The 21,314-nt window shown below is 56.3% G+C and overlaps 1 protein-coding gene across 7 annotated transcripts in view; it reads right to left on the bottom strand.

The window, feature by feature from the left end:
* The window catches only part of LOC132335131 (ankyrin repeat and fibronectin type-III domain-containing protein 1-like), a 260,717-nt gene that overhangs the window by 186,495 nt on the left and 52,908 nt on the right, over positions 1-21,314 (bottom strand). The window contains exon 1 of one of the 7 annotated variants that reach the window (XM_059861326.1): positions 17,691-18,667. The exons of the other annotated variants lie outside the window; for them this stretch is intronic. Within the exon in view, the coding sequence (XP_059717309.1) occupies positions 17,691-17,809 (119 nt within the window). The 5' untranslated portion in view covers positions 17,810-18,667. Of the gene's footprint in view, positions 1-17,690; positions 18,668-21,314 lie in introns of those variants that run through there. 7 annotated transcript variants of the gene reach the window in all.

Genomic DNA, 21,314 nt, shown 5'->3' on the forward strand with positions numbered 1-21,314 from the left:
CTGGGTGCTATCAAGGATGCCACATCCCATTAGTAAAAATCCCTGATGGAGTGTAAAGCTCAATCAGAAAAGCCACAATCAACACTTTACAGCCTATATTTAGCTGCCGTTCGGCATTTGGGTAGGAAGGAGAGCACATAATCGAGTCATGACAGGGGTGGAAAAATCCTCCTGGCTGGGTGTGAGAGCTCAGGCAGGAGCCCAGGGACAGCCCTGTCACTGCCAGTCCACAGTCAGATGGGGAAATGTGGGAACATTTCAGGGCCAGGTCCCTGCCCCCAGCCCCAGGGACAGCCGTGGGGCAGGAATGACTGTGCCAGGCAGGGAACAAGGCTGCTCCAGCACCCCCAGCCCGGCCACAGCCTCACACACCCAGCAGCAAAGAAAACCAGCAGAGCTCATCTCCAAAGCTGTGCTGTGCCCAACACTTTCCCCAGCACCTTTCCTCAACCCAGGAAAGAGAGGGGAAGGGCTCAGATAAAGGGAAGGGAGGGAGAAAGAAAAGTTTACTGCAAATTAGAAGCCAGCTCCTGCAGCCCTCCTGCAAGCTGGGAACAAACTGCACACATCTCCAGCCTCCCCTCCCAGCTTGTTTCTGTGTGGGAGAAGCTGCTCTCTGGAGAGCAGTTCCAGCCCAAGCCAGAGAGCGTGGAGTCTGCAGCTTCCCAGGGCAGGATGGGGGAGTCACTACAGCAGCTGCAGCAGAAGCCCAGCAGCACCAGAGAGAGCATCAGGAGGGGAAAATAACCCTAAACCCACTGCTCTGACAATCCAGAAAGGACCCCAGTAAGCCTCACTGATTTGTATGATTTGCCCAGGAACAAAGCAAGGAAAGCTCCTGCACGTGTCCTGGAAATGCCCGAGGATGCTGACCCTGCAGAGATGTCCCACTCCTGGGACCAGGGAAGCTTCGTGCTGCCACAGCAGCCAGTCCCAGCAGCCGTGACACAAACCTGAGCAGCCACCGTGCTCATCCCTTCCCTGAGGCAGGCTGCTGCTGGAACACAGCAGGGAGAGGAGATTAACCTGCAGGGGAAAACTAAGGAGAGAAAGGAGCAGAGCAGCAGGGCAGCAGCAGGGCTGCTCCAGACCTTGCCCACCTGCCCCAGAGCTGTGACTTGGTGACAGCCATATGCCCTGTGAGGGACATGTGAGGCCACTTCCAAGATCCAAGGGGGACAGCACGTGTCGCAAAGAGCTCACAGCCCCAAAAGTCAAACCAAAAACAGAGCAGACAAAGTGCTCCTCCTGCAGCACCACACAGCATCCCACAGGTAACTGGAGGGGGCTCCTCCACCCCCTCAGTTAATTAATTCACTAAATCTACCGAGCAAAGGAAGTTGATAAAGCAGAAGGCTGGGGGAAGAACAGCTAAATGTGGTATAGGCTGAGAGGGTGGCAGAGATAGGGGCCAGGAGAGCCCAGATATTGCAGAGGGACAGGTCTCCCAGATCCTCCTAGCCTATGGCTGCTCACTCACTTCCCAGCCCACTCCTCCAAGGAGGTGTAACTTAGCAACCTGACCTTAAAAACTCAGCAAGGGTTCCAGCTGGATTCAGGAAAATGAGAAATGTTACAAGCCAGGAGGAGCCATTACCCACCAAACTCCCTCTCATAGCAGGTGGGGTGTGGGGAGGGGGGTGAGGAGGGGGTGCACCTCCTGCACAGCCTGAGCCCCATGGCAACACAAACAATGGCTGCAAAATGGAAACAAATCAACAGAACACCCACATCCATTCCTGAAACAGCTTGTGGAGATGCAGCTGGGTGTGACAGGCACAGGGGCAGGGATAGATGGGATACTGGGAAGAAATTATTGGCTGAGGGCTGTTGAGGCCCTGGCACAGGTGCCCAGAGCAGCTGTGGCTGCCCCTGGGTCCCTGGCAGTGTCCAAGGCCAGGCTGGGCAGGGCTTGGAGCAGCCTGGGACAGTGGGAGGGGTCCCTGCCCATGGCAGGGGGTGGGGTGGGATGGGATGGGCTTTAAGGTTCCTTCCAACCAAAACCCTTCTGGGATTCCGTAAGGTTCCCCCACAGTGCTCAGCTCCATGGCACAGGATTCCCCCTGTCCTGCCATGGTGCCTCACCCCACTCTGTGTCCCTGCCCAGGGCAGACACAGAACTCGCTCCTGGGACACCCTGCCAGGCTGGGCTCAGCCAGGCCAGCCCAGCCCCCAAAGCCCAACTGTGCTCCTGACCCCCAAGGAGTGCACGGTGCTCAGTGGGTGTGAGCTCTGCTCTGAGCCACAGCTGAGCAGAGATCTGAGCAAGGATCTTCTCCGTCCCCACCCCGACAGCAGCAGAGACAAGCCAACATCTACCTGCAGCTGGTTTCTGCAAAGGGGCTCTGCAGGAGAAGGCAACAGCAGGAGGACAGGGGAAGCCCAGGAGGCTGCTGTGCATCAGAAGCTGTTTCTGGACAGAAGCACGAGGCAGCAGCCCCTGGGATGTGCTTCAGTGCAGTCCAACACTCAGAGCAGTGCAGGACCCAGTGGAGGGCAGGGAATGCAGTTTAAGGGGATCACACAGCAGTGATGAAGCCTAGGGAAGGAGTATGAGAGGAAGAAGTCAACTGGTAACACACAGAGTAGCCTTGGAAACCAAAGCCTGAGGATTTCGGCAGAGCAGAGCCTTTGCAGGGCATCCTCACCTGCTCAAATCACCAGTTTGCTCTGCAAACCTTATCAGCTGTGAGCAAACCCATGAGTCACTGGCACTATTTCCAGTGACCCTGTGGATGACAAAGCCAGAGAAAATCACTGAGAAATCTTCCCTTCACATTCAAAAACACCCAAACAAAACATCTTCCTTTCTGGCTGGCTGGTGTATGTGTGTGAGGAGTGGAAAATGAGAGCTGAAACAGAGCATCTTTCATCTGACTGTGAGACAGTTTCAAAGCAAAACAAAACCCAGAACAGCATTTAGTGTGCAAGTTCAGAAAAGGAGAAAACCAACCATGTGAAGCTATAAAAATACCTTCCCAGGCTCAGCTGTGAGCTGGTAAATACCATGATTTCCACCCCCTGGTTTCCAAAGGCTTCTTCTCCTGCCACCTCTCTGACTTGCAGAGCATTTCTGCAGCAGGGCCATCACCCCAGCACTGAACTAAATACCACTGGCACCCAGGGAGTAATTGCTGCTGTCCCTACAAACTGCATTTTGATTTGGAGGGGCATGGGAGGGCACAACAGGCACGTCACACACCCCTTGTGTTGAGGACAGCCCTCAGGAAAACATTTCAGAGCTGCCTGAAGGAGGATTCAGCACCATTCCCCACCAGGAGCCCCCTGTGCCTGAAGCCCAGCCCTGCTCCCAGCATCCAGGAGATTGGGAGCCAAGTACCAAACGACCCTGAAAAGGGCCAGAAGTTCTTTTTGTGGCAGATGCTCACACCCTGAGTTCCTGGGTGTGTGACAGCCAGTGTCACACCAGCCACTGCCCAGAGCCTCTCTCCCACCAGGCATTTACCCAGAGCTGCTGCTGCTGCTACTCACCCCTGGCACCAGGACACCATCCCGGCACGCCAAGCTGGGCAAAGCCATCCCCAGGGAAACAAGGTGAAAAACACAAACCCTTCATGGCAGCACTCACAAACTGTGAGCTGTGGCTGTGTTTTGTAGCAACGCCTCCATTTCACCATTCACTGGAATCCAATTGTTGAGCAGATAAGGAAACACATCGGAGCCAGACACTGCCATTCATCCATTCCAAAATGTGTTGGTTTCATCGTTAAAAGAATCTTTTTCTCCAGCTCTGTTGCAGGCAGTGAACGACATCCCCAGCCAGGGGGATGTTCCCTCTCCTCCCCAGCCCAGGAGCATCCCACGGGGCCCTTGCTGGTGGCCACCCTGCCCTCTCTGTCACCCTCTGTCCCTGTGGTGCCACTCCTCCACATCCTGCAGTGAGAGGAGCCCTGTGCACTCCCTGCCCTCCTGCTGCCCTGATCACACCCCCTCAACAGGGGCAGAGCAGGGACCAGGCCCTGGGGAAGGCTCTGGCAGAGCCCAGCTCAGACCTGCCAGAGCTGCACCTGCACCACAAAAAGTCCACAAAGACAAAAGTTCCCTAGTGCCAAGGAAAGAAGCGGGAATATTCCTGGAACATGAACATTTATCCTGCTCACTGAGTTCTCTCTGATAAATGGGGAGAGATGGCAGACAACTGTGACACGAATCCCAGCACAACAGTGGAACAGATAAGCATCCTCCCTCCTGGCAGCTCCAGAGCGTGACCTGCATCCTCAGGGACCAGTGTGGTGACTGTCCCAGGGTCCCCATGCTTAGAGCCAGGCTATGCCATCCAAATGAAGCAGACAGGATGGCCAAAGGCATCTGGGATGCTCCACAAGAGGCTCAGGGATCACTCTCCAGACCGAGTAGCTCTGAGGCTTACAAAGAAGGGTGTTTGAGATGCAGAAGGAAGCTCCTTCCAGGCTGACAGTCAGCTCACGAGCAGGACGTGACTCCCAGGGACAAAGCAGTGCCTGGCCAGCCCCGAGGCAGGAGAGACCCAGCAGAGCATGGCTGGGAACACAGCAGCAGGCAGAGACACAGCAGAGCATGGCTGGGAACACAGCAGCAGGCAGGAGAGACACAGCAGAGCATGGCTGGGAACACAGCAGCAGGCAGAGACCCAGCAGAGCATGGCTGGGAACACAGCACCAGGCAGGAGAGACACAGCAGAGCATGGCTGGGAACACAGCAGCAGGCAGAGACACAGCAGAGCATGGCTGGGAACACAGCAGCAGGCAGGAGAGACACAGCAGAGCATGGCTGGGAACACAGCAGCAGGCAGAGACACAGCAGAGCATGGCTGGGGACACAGCAGCAGGCAGGAGAGACCCAGCAGAGCATGGCTGGGAACACAGCACCAGGCAGGAGAGACCCAGCAGAGCATGGCTGGGAACACAGCACCAGGCAGAGACACAGCAGAGCATGGCTGGGAACACAGCAGCAGGCAGAGACACAGCAGAGCATGGCTGGGAACACAGCAGCAGGCAGGAGAGACACAGCAGAGCATGGCTGGGAACACAGCAGCAGGCAGAGACACAGCAGAGCATGGCTGGGAACACAGCACCAGGCAGGAGAGACACAGCAGAGCATGGCTGGGAACACAGCACCAGGCAGAGACACAGCAGAGCATGGCTGGGAACACAGCACCAGGCAGGAGAGACACAGCAGAGCATGGCTGGGAACACAGCAGCAGGCAGAGACACAGCAGAGCATGGCTGGGGACACAGCAGCAGGCAGAGACACAGCAGAGCATGGCTGGGAACACAGCAGCAGGCAGGAGAGACACAGCAGAGCATGGCTGGGAACACAGCAGCAGGCAGAGACACAGCAGAGCATGGCTGGGAACACAGCAGCAGGCAGGAGAGACACAGCAGAGCATGGCTGGGAACACAGCAGCAGGCAGGAGAGACACAGCAGAGCATGGCTGGGAACACAGCACCAGGCAGAGACACAGCAGAGCATGGCTGGGAACACAGCAGCAGGCAGAGACACAGCAGAGCATGGCTGGGAACACAGCAGCAGGCAGAGACACAGCAGAGCATGGCTGGGAACACAGCAGCAGGCAGAGACACAGCAGAGCATGGCTGGGAACACAGCACCAGGCAGGAGAGACACAGCAGAGCATGCCTGGGAACACAGCAGCAGGCAGGAGAGACCCAGCAGGGCATGGCTGGGAACACAGCAGCAGGCAGGAGAGACACAGCAGAGCATGGCTGGGAACACAGCAGCAGGCAGAGACCCAGCAGAGCATGGCTGGGAACACAGCAGCAGGCAGAGACACAGCAGAGCATGGCTGGGAACACAGCACCAGGCAGAGACACAGCAGAGCATGGCTGGGAACACAGCAGCAGGCAGGAGAGACCCAGCAGAGCATGGCTGGGAACACAGCAGCAGGCAGAGACACAGCAGAGCATGGCTGGGAACACAGCAGCAGGCAGAGACACAGCAGAGCATGGCTGGGAACACAGCACCAGGCAGGAGAGACACAGCAGAGCATGGCTGGGAACACAGCACCAGGCAGGAGAGACACAGCAGAGCATGGCTGGGGACACAGCAGCAGGCAGGAGAGACACAGCAGAGCATGGCTGGGAACACAGCAGCAGGCAGGAGAGACCCAGCAGGGCATGGCTGGGAACACAGCAGCAGGCAGAGACACAGCAGAGCATGCCTGGGAACACAGCAGCAGGCAGGAGAGACACAGCAGAGCATGGCTGGGAACACAGCAGCAGGCAGAGACACAGCAGAGCATGGCTGGGAACACAGCAGCAGGCAGAGACACAGCAGAGCATGGCTGGGAACACAGCAGCAGGCAGAGACACAGCAGAGCATGGCTGGGAACACAGCACCAGGCAGAGACACAGCAGAGCATGCCTGGGAACACAGCAGCAGGCAGAGACACAGCAGAGCATGGCTGGGGACACAGCAGCAGGCAGGAGAGACACAGCAGAGCATGGCTGGGAACACAGCACCAGGCAGAGACACAGCAGAGCATGGCTGGGAACACAGCAGCAGGCAGAGACACAGCAGAGCATGGCTGGGAACACAGCACCAGGCAGAGACACAGCAGAGCATGGCTGGGAACACAGCACCAGGCAGAGACACAGCAGAGCATGGCTGGGAACACAGCAGCAGGCAGAGACACAGCAGAGCATGGCTGGGAACACAGCACCAGGCAGGAGAGACCCAGCAGAGCATGGCTGGGAACACAGCAGCAGGCAGAGACACAGCAGAGCATGGCTGGGAACACAGCAGCAGGAGAGACACAGCAGAGCATGGCTGGGAACACAGCACCAGGCAGAGACACAGCAGAGCATGGCTGGGAACACAGCACCAGGCAGGAGAGACACAGCAGAGCATGGCTGGGGACACAGCAGCAGGCAGGAGAGACACAGCAGAGCATGGCTGGGAACACAGCACCAGGCAGGAGAGACACAGCAGAGCATGGCTGGGAACACAGCAGCAGGCAGGAGAGACACAGCAGAGCATGGCTGGGAACACAGCAGCAGGCAGAGACACAGCAGGGCATGGCTGGGAACACAGCACCAGGCAGGAGAGACACAGCAGAGCATGGCTGGGAACACAGCAGCAGGCAGGAGAGACACAGCAGAGCATGCCTGGGAACACAGCAGCAGGCAGAGACACAGCAGAGCATGGCTGGGAACACAGCAGCAGGCAGAGACACAGCAGAGCATGGCTGGGAACACAGCACCAGGCAGAGACACAGCAGAGCATGGCTGGGAACACAGCAGCAGGCAGGAGAGACCCAGCAGAGCATGGCTGGGAACACAGCACCAGGCAGAGACACAGCAGAGCATGGCTGGGAACACAGCACCAGGCAGAGACACAGCAGAGCATGGCTGGGAACACAGCAGCAGGCAGGAGAGACCCAGCAGGGCATGGCTGGGGACACAGCAGCAGGCAGGAGAGACCCAGCAGAGCATGGCTGGGAACACAGCAGCAGGCAGAGGGAGCAGCCCCAGGGGCAGCTCCTGGCTGGGAAGGACGGATCCCGGAGCCCCCCCGGCAGGAGCCAGGTGACCTGGCCACCGGTCACTCCTGTGACCCAGTCACTGGTCACTCCTGGTCCCTGGTCACTCCTGGTCCCTGCCAAGGCCACAGCAAACTCCTCCTCCTCCCCATCTTCACCAGACCGGCCACAGACCGTGCCCCATCTCCCAGCTTTTCTTCTGTGGTGTTTATTTATCTCCTGTCTCCTCTGAAACATTTCCGAGACAAAAGCTAATGAAGCACAAGTAATGGGTGACAAACATCCGGCTCCGATGGTAAAAGGTTGGCTTATTTACAAGATAAATAACAGAACTGCCTCCTGTGCATTTACAAACACCTTTCAGGGAGGATGTGGAGGGGATCAGCATCACAGCCACCTCCAGCACCCACCTCCTGCCCTCCTCCCTCAGCCCTGCATTCCCAAGAGAATCCTGGAGCAGGACTGGAGCTGAGAGGTTCCTGCACCACAACCCCCCAGCTCCTGGTCCCATTCCCAGTCTCATCACACAGGGCTGCTCTCCCCTGTTGCTTCAAAATCCAAGTCACATGACAAAGGAGACAAAAAGCTGCTGAGATCATCTTGGAAAGGATACTGCTGCTCCTGACAACCATAGGGGAGATGCTTCAGGCCTGAATTTTATGTGCTCCAGCACAGGAAGACACTCCAGGCAGCTGATGGAGCTGCTTGGTTGGCTTAAAATCCTATAATTTCTGCAGCATGACCAAGTTTTCCAGCACTGAAGGTGAACAGGGGCCAAGCTGGTCCATCTCTGACTATTAATCCCTGGCAAAAATAATTATTCCTATATGTTTTGGTCAAAAAGCAGATTTATCACCAATCATAGGCACGTCGTTGTTTTAAACCTCCCTGAGCACCACCTTTCAACCAGAGCCTTAGGCTGGTTTTCATTTTCCTCTGAAGCACAAGAGGCAGGTCACCACCATGGTCAGAGAGACAAGCTCATTGAAAGAAAAAGATTGTTATGCTCCCAGTGTATCACAGTAAAAATTCCTTAAAAAGAGAGTTTTCAGTGCAGGAGTAATGGGGGCTGAGGGGAGCTGGGAGCAGAGCTCTGGCAAAACCCAGCAGCTGCTCATGGCTGGGATAATGAATTTTATCTGTCTTTTGAGGGGAAGAACAGGAGCAAAGAGCCCCTAAACAGCCCACAGGAAGCCCAGCCTGGGCAGCAGCACTTGGGGACAGGATTCCTCCAGGGCAAAATCAGGTCTGGGTCCCAGGCAGCCCCAGGGCCCCAGTGCACAGCAGGAACTGACCCGCAGGGCTGGGCTGGGGGTGCAAGAATGTAGAGCCCAAAAACCTCTCATTTCCAGACAAGAACCCTGGCACAGCTTCAGCTACCAGGCTGTCTGGAGAATCACAGAATCATCAAGGTTGGAAAAGACCTCTAAGGTTATAAAATGCAACAACCAACCCAGCAGCACCTCCTTTTTTCATGTCCTCAAGTGCCACATCCACACATTTTTTCAGCCCTTCCAGGGATGGGGACTCTGTGAGCAGTTGCAGCTCAGCACCCACAGAGGAAGGCAGAGCCAGGTTCTGCCAAGGAAACACATCCCTGCTGCAGAAAAATATCCCCTAAAATCTCAGCTGGAAGAGCCTCCCAATCTCCCAGTGAAGAACTTGTGCCTGCCCCATCCCTGGAAGTCCAAGGCCAGCTTGGATGGGATAGTGGAAGGTGTCCCTGCCCACGGGGTTGGAACGAGTTGAGCTGAAAGCTCCATCCCAGCCCAAGCCATCCTGGGGTTCTGTGATAAATTTTATCTATTTGTTCTTTAAAGCAACATAAAAACGCACTGGAGCTTTCCATTTTTTCTACAAACATGGATTTGCAGCCAAAACATAGCTGTACCAGAGACAGCCACACACATCTGCACACAGGGCAGGCAGCAGGGGCCCGGGGCATCCAAGCAGCCATCAGGAACAAATGCCAGGTCCAGTGGCTTCCAAACACCTGTGGAAGCACAGGGATGCTCCAGGCAGCAGCACCCACACCTCCCCCCACACCAGAGAACCAGGAGGAGCTGCTCATTCCTGTCTGCATTCTTTCCATCGAAAAATCCGAAAATGCTAACTAAAAATATCTTGCATTAATTTGTATAATTGCCAACTATTCCTACAGGAAAAAACACAGAATTTTTGTGGGGAAAAAATGTTTTAATTATTGAAGTAAGTATTCTAGTTTTCCCATCTGAAATATTCCCAACAGTAGCATCCTTTTTTTCTTTCCTCTTTGAAATGCTTCTTCCTGGGTCCAGAGAAAATCTCTCTTGTTGATCTATCCCCTCTCCCTTCCTCCCCAGCTCTTCCAGAGCTGGCTCAGCCCACCTCCTGCATCACCTGGGTGCTCTCCCCAGAGCAACCCTCTCCTCCTAGGGGGGCTCTTCCCCCCCCAAGGGGCTGTTTGAAGCACATAACCCACCCAAACCTCCCTGCAGGAGGGTGCCAGGCTCCTGCCCCAGGGGAGTGGACAGAGGATATTCTGTGCTCAAACGCCTCCAAATCCCAGTGGCATCTCCCCCCTGCTCCCAAGCTCTGCCACCATCCCACGGGCACTCACAGCTCTGACACTGCCATCCTTCCACTGTCCCCACGTGCCATCCAGCTCAGCGTGGTGCAAGGACACCAAGTCCCACCTCGAGGTGATCCCGATGCACAGGGACCTTTCCCAGGTGCTATGGGACAGGCAGCATGCCACAGCTGCCCTGTGCCTGGCAGGGTCCCCCCAAATCCCACCCCCACCTGGAGCAGACAAAGCCACCCCTGCCACCCAAGACCTGGGCTGCCTAGTGTCCCCTTGCATCCTGGGGGCTCAGGGTGGTCCCCCCCCCCACCCAGAGACTGCCCTGCACAGTCAGGAACAGGCAGAGAAGGGCACAAAGGAACAGCTCCATTGGGAATCTTCCCCCTGCAGCCACCACTTCCCCAGAAGCTGTTAACATTCCCCCTGCTGTCTGGAATCACTGTGGATTGCTGGTGTTTGTGTTTCCTACCTGCGCCCCCACCCAGCTGTGACTCAGTGCCCAGCCAGTGGGAATTAGGAACCCAAGAGCCTTTCGAGCAAAGTGTGACTCACAGGCCAAGGCTTTCTGCTGGAGGAGCCAGCTCTGCAGTCACGCTCTGTCTGTGATTTCCCTTCATACCAGTTTCATTCCCTTCCTCCCACTACCCATCCAACTACCACTCCAAAATAAAGGATGTCCATTCATCTTTTTCTGCCTAATCCAGGCAAAGATGAGCTTCAGCTTGTGCAGAAACTAGGCAGCTCCCAAGCTCATCTCCTGTCCCAAAGACTGGTCTTCAAAGGAAACTGGAAGCCAGGCAGAAAGGGAGAATAGCAGGTGCAAGTCTTGTCTTTACCTAAAACATGGCCCAGACAGATGACCCTGAGGGCTCAGATGTGCTTTCAAGTCTGTCAGATCTGAGAGGCTTTCCCCACCACCTCCCAGGCCACACATACATGCACTTTTATGGGACAGATCTTAAACATCCCTCTAAACACAGCCACGGGAGCAGTTTTGGAGGAGCAGGAAGAGGCAGAGGCCCAGAGCTTCCCTGGCTCTGTCCACATCACCTCCCCCTGCACCCCAACAGCACAGGAGGGAACAGAGCCTCAGTGGGGGGCTGGCACTGGCAATGCACCCAGGTGTCCCCCAGAGCACAGAACCCACAGAGAACCAGGATAAGTCAAGGTTTGGTGGAGAGGCCCCTTGCAAGGACAGGTTTGATGGGGAGACAGATTTTTTCTCCATGCTGCTCCCCAAGCCCCTTCCTGCCAGATCCCAGGCATGGTGCTGCAAATAGGAGGGAGAACAAAGCCAAAAGGCTCCTTTAGGTTTCATACACAAAACCCAGGCAGCTCAATCAAGCAACAAAAGCTAAATGTCATTTCCTCCTGTGGCACTGCCACTCTGCTCACAGTTGTGCACATCTGACAGCTTGTCATTGTCATGAGACACCGGGGACACAGCCCAGGGAGAGGCTGGCACAGAGGAGAGGAAAGGAGAGGAAGGCTCAGTCCTGCAGCCACCACAGACACCAGCGCCAAGGGAGATGGGGCACCTGTGTGAGCTGAAGGGAACAAGTGCCCCTGCCAGGCACAACCACATAGGGCAGGTGGGAAACAGCACAGAGTCATGGAACAGATTGGCTTGGGAGGGACCTTAAAGTCCATCTCATCACACCCCCTGCCATGGCAGGGACACCTCCCACTGTCCCAGGGTGGGGAGCCCTGCCCAGCCTGGCCTTGGGCACTGCCAGGGATCCAGGGGCAGCCACAGCTGCTCTGGGCACCCTGTGCCAGGGCCTGCCCACCCTCACAGGGAACAATTCCTTCCCAAAATCCAATCTAAATCTCCCCTCTTGTAGTTTAAAACCATTCCCCCTTGTCCTGTCACTGCCTACACTATCTGTAAAAAGTCGCTCTCCCTCTTTTTATAATCCCTTTTTAGGCACTGCAGGGGGCTCTGAGGTCTCCTCAGAGTCTTCTCCAGCTCTCAGTCCGTCTCATGGCAGAGGGGCTCCAGTCTTTGGAGCATCATTCCAAACAAGCCTCACCCAAGAGGACACAGGCTGCCCTTGAAGACAGCCCCATACAGAGCTGTGCAGCCCCAGGCACCCCAAAACCTGTCACCACATTCCCAACCTCCAGCTGAATGAGGCTGAAGTTTCCAGCTCCAGCTCCTGGAGCTCTTTGCCTCATTCTTGCCCAGCCAGGCTGCAAAAGTGCTGGGCTGCCTGTCCCAGTTAAGAGGATTAATGGATGCTCAGCACCTCTGCGAAGCAGGCACGGGCTGAGTCACCAACACTGGATTTAGGACTTCCAGCACCAGCACTGCCCACTTCCATGCAGTGGCCATGGACATTGATCTGTTAACAGGTTACAACGATCTGTTGCAGCAAAAACTGGGAATCCATGCAGCCACACACATCTTCCTGCTGGCATCTCAGCAGGCAAAGGAGGTGTGAACGCTGGGAAGTTCAGAGTGTAAGTGTCACAAACACTTTCTTGGCTAATTCCAAGTGGAAACTTTCTTAACCCGAAACACTTCCAAGTTCCTTGCTAGTTTTCTCCTTTAAAATGCAGATATCCTTCCATATGGATGTGTCATTTGGAAGCAGAAAGGTTTTGTTCAAAATGTGCCAAAAACAAAGTAGGAAAAGTCGGTCAGACTCTCAGCCATGTAGGTCAGCCCCTCAGAGCTGCCCCTTTGGGCATCTTTACATGCCATCCTTTCCTGTCTCATGCTGTGTGCTGCTAACACGGGAGCCGTTCCCTCAGGGCAATTTCCCAGCCCCAGAACTTGCCAGTTCCTCCTGTCCCCCACCACAATCGTGTGCTTGAACACAGACTTGCTGTCAGAGCTGAGGAGATATTTTTAAGCACCCAAAAACAACTAAGCACAATCCTGCCAGGAAAACATCCCCTACTACCCCTCCCCACCCCAAGGCCCATCACACTGCACAGACAGGACAATAATCAGGGTATCAGTGTGGAACAGACCCCTAAAGCAGAAGAGGTAACAGCCCCCCATGGCAAAAAGCAGCTCCTTGGTCCAGCTTCCCACAAGGCTTGGGACAGGCTCTGAGCCTGGGAGCAACAGGAACACCTGGACCCACCTCAGCCCCCCAGGAGTGCAAAGATGACCCCAAGCACCCCTTCTTCAGCTGGAGATCATCTAATGACATGGGCAAAACCAGGCCCGGCAAGTTGGAGTTTCTATGTATTTTAATTCTTACATAATCTAATTCATTGTTAATTAACACCAACTTCCAGCTCGGGCACTGAGAGAAAAAAGGCAGTGGAACCCCAAAGCTGCCACCCTGCAGGCCCAGCACAGCCAAACTCCTCTCCTCCCCCCCCTTTGCCAAGCTGAGCTTCCCTGGCACCCACCACAGGCCACCCCAAGCCAGAGAAAAGTTCCTCTCCTGGAACCCACTGAGGACATAGGGTCTGTCTTCACCCTCAGGTTTTTGGGGTTGTCAGCACTGCTGCCTCCAGGGCTGAAGGTGCCCCCAGGAGCAGAATGCAGCATCCAAACCCTGGCACAAATTTCCCCCTCTATTCCCACACCCTGAATATCTTCTTTTCCAGAACTAGGCAGTGATCTCCAGATGAGCTCATCAAAGCCCCTCTGTGGGGACCCTGTGGGGCTCTGGGGACCACAGGGAAGGGGAGAGGTCAAAGAGGGAACAGGCATCAACTTCCTGAAGCCAGGGAACAGATCTATCTCAGAACAGTCCCGGGCCAACAGTGAAAGCCACTGAATCAGTCCCCAGATCCCTGCCTAGAGGAGAAATTTCTCTGAAAAGCCACCTCTGGATGGGACTTGGGATTTTTAATGACTTTCAATTGGTGATAGAACTGGCCTTCTCAGGCAGTTCTGCTTTCCTGCATTGCACCCAGACTGAGAGCAGCTCCAAGAGTGTCCTTGAGAAACTTCCCCACACCCATCAACTCTGACATGGGATCCCTGTCCTCCCAGAATCCATGCAGGCCCCCCGGGTCCCAGCCCAGTGCTCTGCCAGCCTGGCTCACTGCTAAGCAGCCCGGGCAGCAAACAGCAGCCTGGGAAGGGCCCTCATGCTCCAGAGAGTGCCAGCCCACCCTGGAGCACCCCAGCTCATTCACAGTGGGCAGGGCCATTCTCCAAGCCCAGTGAGAGCACAACAACACAACACTGATGTTCTCATCCACTTTGCAAAAGCTGCAGGAACCCAAAATCAGTTGCCCAGACCTTACAGTTTACAAACAGCTCACTACAAGAAAAGCTAATTAGTATAACTTGCCTTTCCCTTCCATTTCTCCTCCATCCCAGAGCAGAGCCTCTGTGCCCTTCCAGACAACACACAGAGCTGGGCACAAGCACCTCAAGGCTGGCACCACAAAACAACACAAAGAACAACCCCCAGACCTCAGCAAGTACCCCGAGCCCCTCCTGTGCTTCACCCACAGGCACCTGCACCCAGTTCTGCAGACAAATCCTCATATCCCTGCCATGCCCCGGGCTCTCATCCCTCACGGAGCAGTCCTGCTCCAAGCCTGTCACCTGGAGTTCCTCCTTCATCCACCACTGCCCCTGCTAGATGGAAAAAAAGTTGCTGCAAATAAATCAGCTGCTCCCCTGGGCTGGGCTTGGCTGGGGTGTTCACTCCCACTGCCAACCCCTGTCCCAGCACAGCAGCACAGGGGACACCCTGATCTCCTGGTTTGTCACACCTGGGGCCTCCCAGCCCTAGGGACAACTGTCCAGGTGACTGATTTAATAACAGGAGGCAGCCGTGCCACAGCCCCTCCTGCAGCACAGGGCTCGGGCTGGAGGAGCCTCCAGCTGACACAATGCAGAGGGACAAATCAGGACACACTCTGTGCCACAGCTGGGGGCAGAGCAGGGGGGCAGGGGCTGAAGAGCTTCTGCAAGCAGCACCTTTGCCCAAAAGCACCTTGAGTGAGATGATCTCCTGCCGGGCTCCACTTCTGCGCACAAGTCTGAGCTCACAAATTCTCAAGCCCAGCAGACTTACTCATCCCAGCTCACTCATGTTGCCTTATCTGGAGGCGTAGTTTAAAAATGCAGGAATATTATTTAAAACCATAACTGCACACCTGCTGATTTCTGTTAGGTCCTATGAGAATGCGTGGGACCACTATATTTAGAATTTAATAACTCCAGTCAGTGCAAGCTCTTGACTGAGTACCTGCCTACGTCTGTTCCCTGTGGTCCCAGGGGATTATGCAGCCTTGGGAAGTGTGGTGGGAGCCTGGCTGCCCTGAGCAAGAGCAGGGGAGGGCTGTGCTGAGGGCTGTTAGACACCACCCTGCTGAACCTGGGCTGCAGGACCTCTGGCATCTCCATGCATGTGGAAACGTGGGAGCTGAGAATCTTATCTCCATGCTTCACTTGCCCACAACAGAGATTAAAAATGAAGTAAAAGCAGAAAGCTCATCAGCAGATGGAAGAAGCACCATCTAGAGCAAGGGCAGGGCCAGACATTGCAGCAGCTGCATTGTGTTGGCTTTTGGATCTCAGCCACGGAGATTTCCTGGGGCTTCTCAAGGTACAGACATTGGGGGGGCAGCGGGAAACAGGCAGAAGCTCAAGCAGCTGGGGCGACAAGTGACACTGATTTCAAAGCATCCCACACTTCAGTCAACACTTGGTTGTACTTTCTTAATCAACTGCAGCAATCAAGGGAATGGGCTCAGTATCCACAGGTGCACTCAAGCCCTGTCACTGCAGGAGTCGGGGACACCAGGAAATCTGCCCACACACTTGCATCCAGCCCAGAGGAGCTGCCCTGGAGCAGCTGCCCTGGAGCAGCTGCATGGCCCAGCTCTGTGCAACTCGAGCTTGGCCACAGCAGAGCAGCCAGGCACACACAGGATCTGTGCCTGGGGGAAGGTGGTCCACCAGCCCCACACAGCACTAAGCCCTGATGGGCAGTGGCCTTGGTGGCCACATCTGATGCACAGTGAGCCACAGTCCTGCATGAGGGGACAACTCAGACACAGAATGGTTTGGGCTGAAGGGACCTTAAAGCTCATCCTGTTCCATTCCCTGCCATGGGCAGGAATGCCTTCCACCAGAGCAGGCTGCTCAGAGTCCCATATCCATAGCCAGCATCCCCCGGAAAACTGGGTACATGACTTGCACACCATCAGTGCCACTTTTGTGTGGCTCACGTCCCAGAGCTAGGAAGGCACCACAACATCTCCCATTGCAGAGGAAGCCACCCAACTCACCCCAAACCCCAAGGTTCAGGACAGTAGCACCCTGTGCATGGGGGCGGCACCTCCTCCTCTCCCTTGGGCCAGGCAGTGGCACACACTTGGCTGCACACAGCAAACCCCAGGCACGCCCTGTGCCCAGCAGCACCTGGACAACAGTCCTTCCTCACACCCAGCTCCACAGCAGCACAGCAAAAACCCAAGGGCAGAAACCAGGGCTTCTCTCCACAGCGCCAAAAAGGAGCAGAACAAAGCTCCTGGCTCTGCCAGGAATGTTTCTGGAGAAAGGAGTGAGTGGGGAAGAGGCGACTCCTCTCGAGCCACCGATGAAAGAGGGGAGGCAGCGGCGGCTGTGCACGCCTCACTGTCTCAGCAGCCGCACAGGCAGCAGCAGGAGGGGCTCCAACTTCATTTGAATCTGTAGATATTTTAATTACCTTTACAGAGTACAAAGTGCTCAGCAGCCAGGGTGGAAGGTAAGTGAACGCCTTGGTAATATTTTTTGCCCTGCGTGTCCCCTACACAGACCTACACCCCACAGCAGCAGGGAGGTAGCGACTGCAGGTCAGCAGGAGATTTGGGGACGCACTGCTCAGGCTGAGCCCACACAAACAGGGAAGAGCCCAGAGCAGCACTGAATGCTACCTCTGTCCCACATGCTGCACGAAACATCCAAGGAGAAGCCACCCAGGCACAGAGCAATTTTCTTAATTGCAGTAACTGTGTTTACATGCAAAACAAAGATGTGTGCAACCCCCCCAACACAACTCTGAGCACTCGCAAGCTCCTAGAGAATTTCCAGTCAGCCCAAAAGCCACCTTCCCCATCCCCACTGTGATCCCCTCATCAATCCATACCCCAAACAAGCTGCCGATGAGCCATGTGTCTGTCTGCTCAGAAGAGCTCCCCTCTCCACTGCCCAGACCCTTCCAACATGACAGAGGCTCCATCAGCACCTCATACACACAGATTCCACTTCACCTGAGAAGCCACTTCTTGCTGCCCCCGCAGAGAGACCTTTGCACAGGGCAGGTGGAGGGAAGGGCAATGTCAGTGCAATGACCTTGCTCCTCTGATGAGGGGACAGTGCAGTGGCATAGCAGAGAGCACCAGGCAGAGGAAGGCACGCACAGGTGCATGTGGTCACCCATCAGACACCCAAGACGTGCCACCGACACCTGGGACATGCCCTGGGCAGGGAGACAGATGCCAGGTCACAGAGCCTGCCAGAGACATCCTGCAGCGAAGAGTTGTGTGGGAGCCCCAGCCAGGAACGGGGTGACACTCCCAGGGCTTGCTCCCAGCCCCCTCCCAGCCCCAAGAGAGGTAAACAGAAAGCAAAGCACCAAGGATTGCACATGCCATTCCACAGCCCCCGGGCCCACACAGAGGCACCAGGCCAGCCAGGTCACTGCCACCCCGTACCTGCACTCGGTGACACTACAGCAACAGCTCCCGCTCCGCCGGCCCCAGCGCCTGGAGCGCAGCTCCGGCCTCGACTTCCTCAGGCTGAAATACTCCGTCAGCTTCCCAAATGAAGCCATGGCTCCCGCCGGTGTCCCTGCGTCCCTCTGCAAGCTCGTGCATGCTACACCCCAGCTGCGCCCGCTGCCCCGTGCGCTCCGCCAGCCCTCAGCCCCGGGAGGGAGCGGGGCCAGAGGGACCCAGCGCAGGGCAGGAGGAGTTCAGCCACCACCAGGTACTTGGCCAGTCCACACCGTGCTCCAGCGAGCCCTCAGATCTGAAGGGTGCTGAGTCCTGTCTCCCTGAGCCAAGCGCAGGTCACAGCTCAGGGCAGCTGGCGGCTGAACGTGTACTTCATGTGATGCTGCAGAGCTGAGTGAAGGAGGAAGAGGAAAAATTAAAAGTGCTCGCTGGAAAGGGTCCCTCGGTAGCACTGGCACAGGTCTGTCAGCCCCCACGGCGAGTGGCACTGGGCAGGTGGAGGAGCTGCCCTCTGAGTAGGTAGCCCAGCGTGGCTGTGGTGGCCCTCGGATGAGGAAGGGGATGGGTTTGATCTCAGAGGCGATGAGAAACCCCGAGAAATCGGATGCTCGGATGAATTTCCAAAGGGTCTGTTCTTAGAGCGTGGAGAGGATCCCCGCTTAGTCTTTCCAAGGCTATTCAGAGTCCACCAGTTTTCCTCCTCCCTCCCTGTTTTCCGGAGCAGAAGGCACCCTCAGCTGCCAGCAGCACCTACCTACCATGACTTTCCAGCCTGTCACCAGACACCTGAGCCCACGGAGAGGGACAGGCATTTAAAGCAAGCGAGGCTGATCCAGTTGGAGGTCACCTGTGAGCTCTGCTCCCCACTCTCCAGCACAAAGCCTTTCCACAGCAGACAGCAGACATGGGGATGCTGCGAACCCGAAGGGAAATCCTCCTGCCAGCCCTCCCCTAGTCAGGAGCACTTGTCTCTGCATCCTCGGCGCCTGACGCCAGCTGGGCGGAGAAAAAACAAGGGCTTTAGAAAAAAATACCCAAACCTTGCCCCAGCCCCACGGAGCAAAGCCAGATCAAGTCAGTGAAGCAAATCCAGGGGAAGGGGTGTTTGACGGCAACTCCCAGCCACGCCAAGAGAGGAAACAGCAAGGAAAACTGCTGGTAACTCAGCTGGCAGAACCCCAGGCTCCCTGAACACCCTTTTATCCCTCTGGTGTGGATGCCATGTTAAAAAATAAACAACCTGCATTCATTGCTATTTCCCGGCTTAGAGCCATCCCCTGCAAGCAGCCCCCTCGCCACCAGGGACGGCCATCCGCTGCCGAAAGCCCTTCCTGACCTCCACTTCCCTCCTCCCTTATTTTCTTTCTTTTCCTGTAGACTCTGGCTCAGCTTTCCCCTTGGAATTAAATGCCTGAGCAGTGGGGTGCGCCCCGCAGAGCACGGCCCAGGGACACCCGGGCAGCCGCCCCCGCCGGCTGCGTGTCACCGGCAGAGTCACCGTCCCCGTCACCGTCCCCGCCCGCGCTTTTTGGTGGGGATAATTCGTCTGCACCATCCCCGCTCCCCGCTCCCCGTTCCGGGCGCTGACATGCATGCCGGCTAACAGAGCCTGCCGCCGCAGACCTGCACACAAAGCAGGGGGCTGGCGATGCTCGGGGGGACCCCGCGGCCATAGGGGACCCTTCCAGCACCTCCACCGGGAGGGACACGGTCCCCGGGCACCTGCTCCTCCCTGGCACACACGGGCGGGGCTGCTCCCCTCTCGCAGCTGGGGAAATAAAGCTGCTCCCGCGCTGCTCCCCACAGCCACCCTCCCCCGGCTCCCACCTTCTCCCTCCGATGGGCTCCGCCGCAGCCGGGAGGGGTCAAGGGCGCTTCCCCGAATCGCTGGGTTTGTGCCGAGGGCAGAGCATCCGCCGGCTGGCTCCGTGCCGCGCCGCGAGAGCCCGGAACACTGTCACCCCTCTTATCTGCCATCGGCTCCCCGTTACCGACCACGCTGAAATGCAACACGTCAGAGGAGGTCAGAGGAGCCGGAGCAGAGCGGAGGAGACGGGGAGAACAGAGGGGGCCGGCAGGAGGCGGCGGGAAGCAGCCGAGGGGGAGATCAGAGAAGGGGAGGCAGAAAAGCACAAACTCTTGTTTCCCTGCTATGGGAAAAGGCACGGCAGCGGCTCTCCCGGAGGAAACTGCGCCGAGGCACACACACCTTGCAGTGTGAGCAGGACAGCAGGGTCACCTGGCAGCGGTGATGTTACCTGCTCCTGGCTATGCCAAGGAAACAGGAGAGGGGGCTGGACAGGGCAGCAGGAAGAGTGGAGAGGAAGAGCGGCGTTAAATTGAATGCCTCACTTCCCCCCTTCCTCCACCACCTGGGAGGGCAGAGGAGCAGCGATGCTGCCCCAGGGATCCTCCTTTGGCATTTGCAAAGCAAAACTGTTTGGGGACAGAAGGGCAATTTGGAAGACTACAGGATAAAAAAAAACCAGCATGAGGATTCGGCAGACTGGTGGACACAAAATCCAAGGAGCAAGGCAGACCTCCCCAGCATTCCATCTGCACGGGGGACACCCTACAGCCAGGGACACCACACATTCCTGCAGTACCCTGCGGTGGGGGGCAGGCAGGAGCCACATCTCTTGGCAGAGAGTCAGGCTCCCACAAGGTTGCAGAGCTCCGTCTGTGAGCCCAACAGTGCCAGCACTTGGAAAACAAACAGGAGGAAATGCCACCTTCATGAAACCTCTGGATAAGCTGGGGACGGTGGCTTTGAAGGTACCAATGCCTGAAACCTCAGACAACTCCACGAACACCTCTATCTGTGCCCAAGAAGAGGATTCCAGCCCCAGAGCCCCCCCCAGTCACCCTGGACCAGGCTGACTGGGACCCATCTGGCTGAAAGCACAACCAGTGCTGGCACAGAGGCAGCACAGCTCCCACATCATTCCTCTGAGCTACAGCCTCTGCTTTTGTGCTGGTGCCTTGGGGCAAGGGAAGGGCTGTCTCCTTTGCCCCAAGGACATGGAACAGCCCTCAGGCCCTTCCTTGCTCAAAGAAGAGTGGTCAGCCCTTCAAACAGAGCTGTCACACCAGCTGGCTCCCAGAGGAGCTCGGTGCCTCCTATTAGGCAGCAGAGGCAACCTGCCAAGATATTGCTGAACTTTCTAATTTCACATTAACAATCTGCTGTGCTGGGGTTTGCAGCCACACACTCAGCGATGCAACAGCTTCCCGCTTCCACTTATCAGTGGAATGAAACACTTCATAAGCGAAACAGAGGTTTAATTTGCAGAGACAAACTGATTTTTAAGGGGAGCTGTGGAGGAGATGTTAGAGCAGGAATCAGAACCTGCACGGCACTGGGACTTGAGGGATGCTGAGCACAGCTGCACAGCCATCACACAGGCATCTCACACCTCTGGCCGCAGCATTTGGGAGGAGAAAATACCCACAAGTCAAACACAGCCTGGTTGTCTGGGTCATCTCACACATACCTGTGCATTTACTGCTTTAGGCCCTAGAGACCAACACTCCCCATTTCAGAACCCTCCAAACACAATGAAGCCATCACAGATATGGGAACCAGCACTGGTGCCAGCTTGC

The sequence above is a fragment of the Haemorhous mexicanus genome, chromosome 17, assembly GCF_027477595.1.
Source record: "Haemorhous mexicanus isolate bHaeMex1 chromosome 17, bHaeMex1.pri, whole genome shotgun sequence".
NCBI classification, from domain to species: Eukaryota; Metazoa; Chordata; class Aves; order Passeriformes; family Fringillidae; genus Haemorhous; species Haemorhous mexicanus.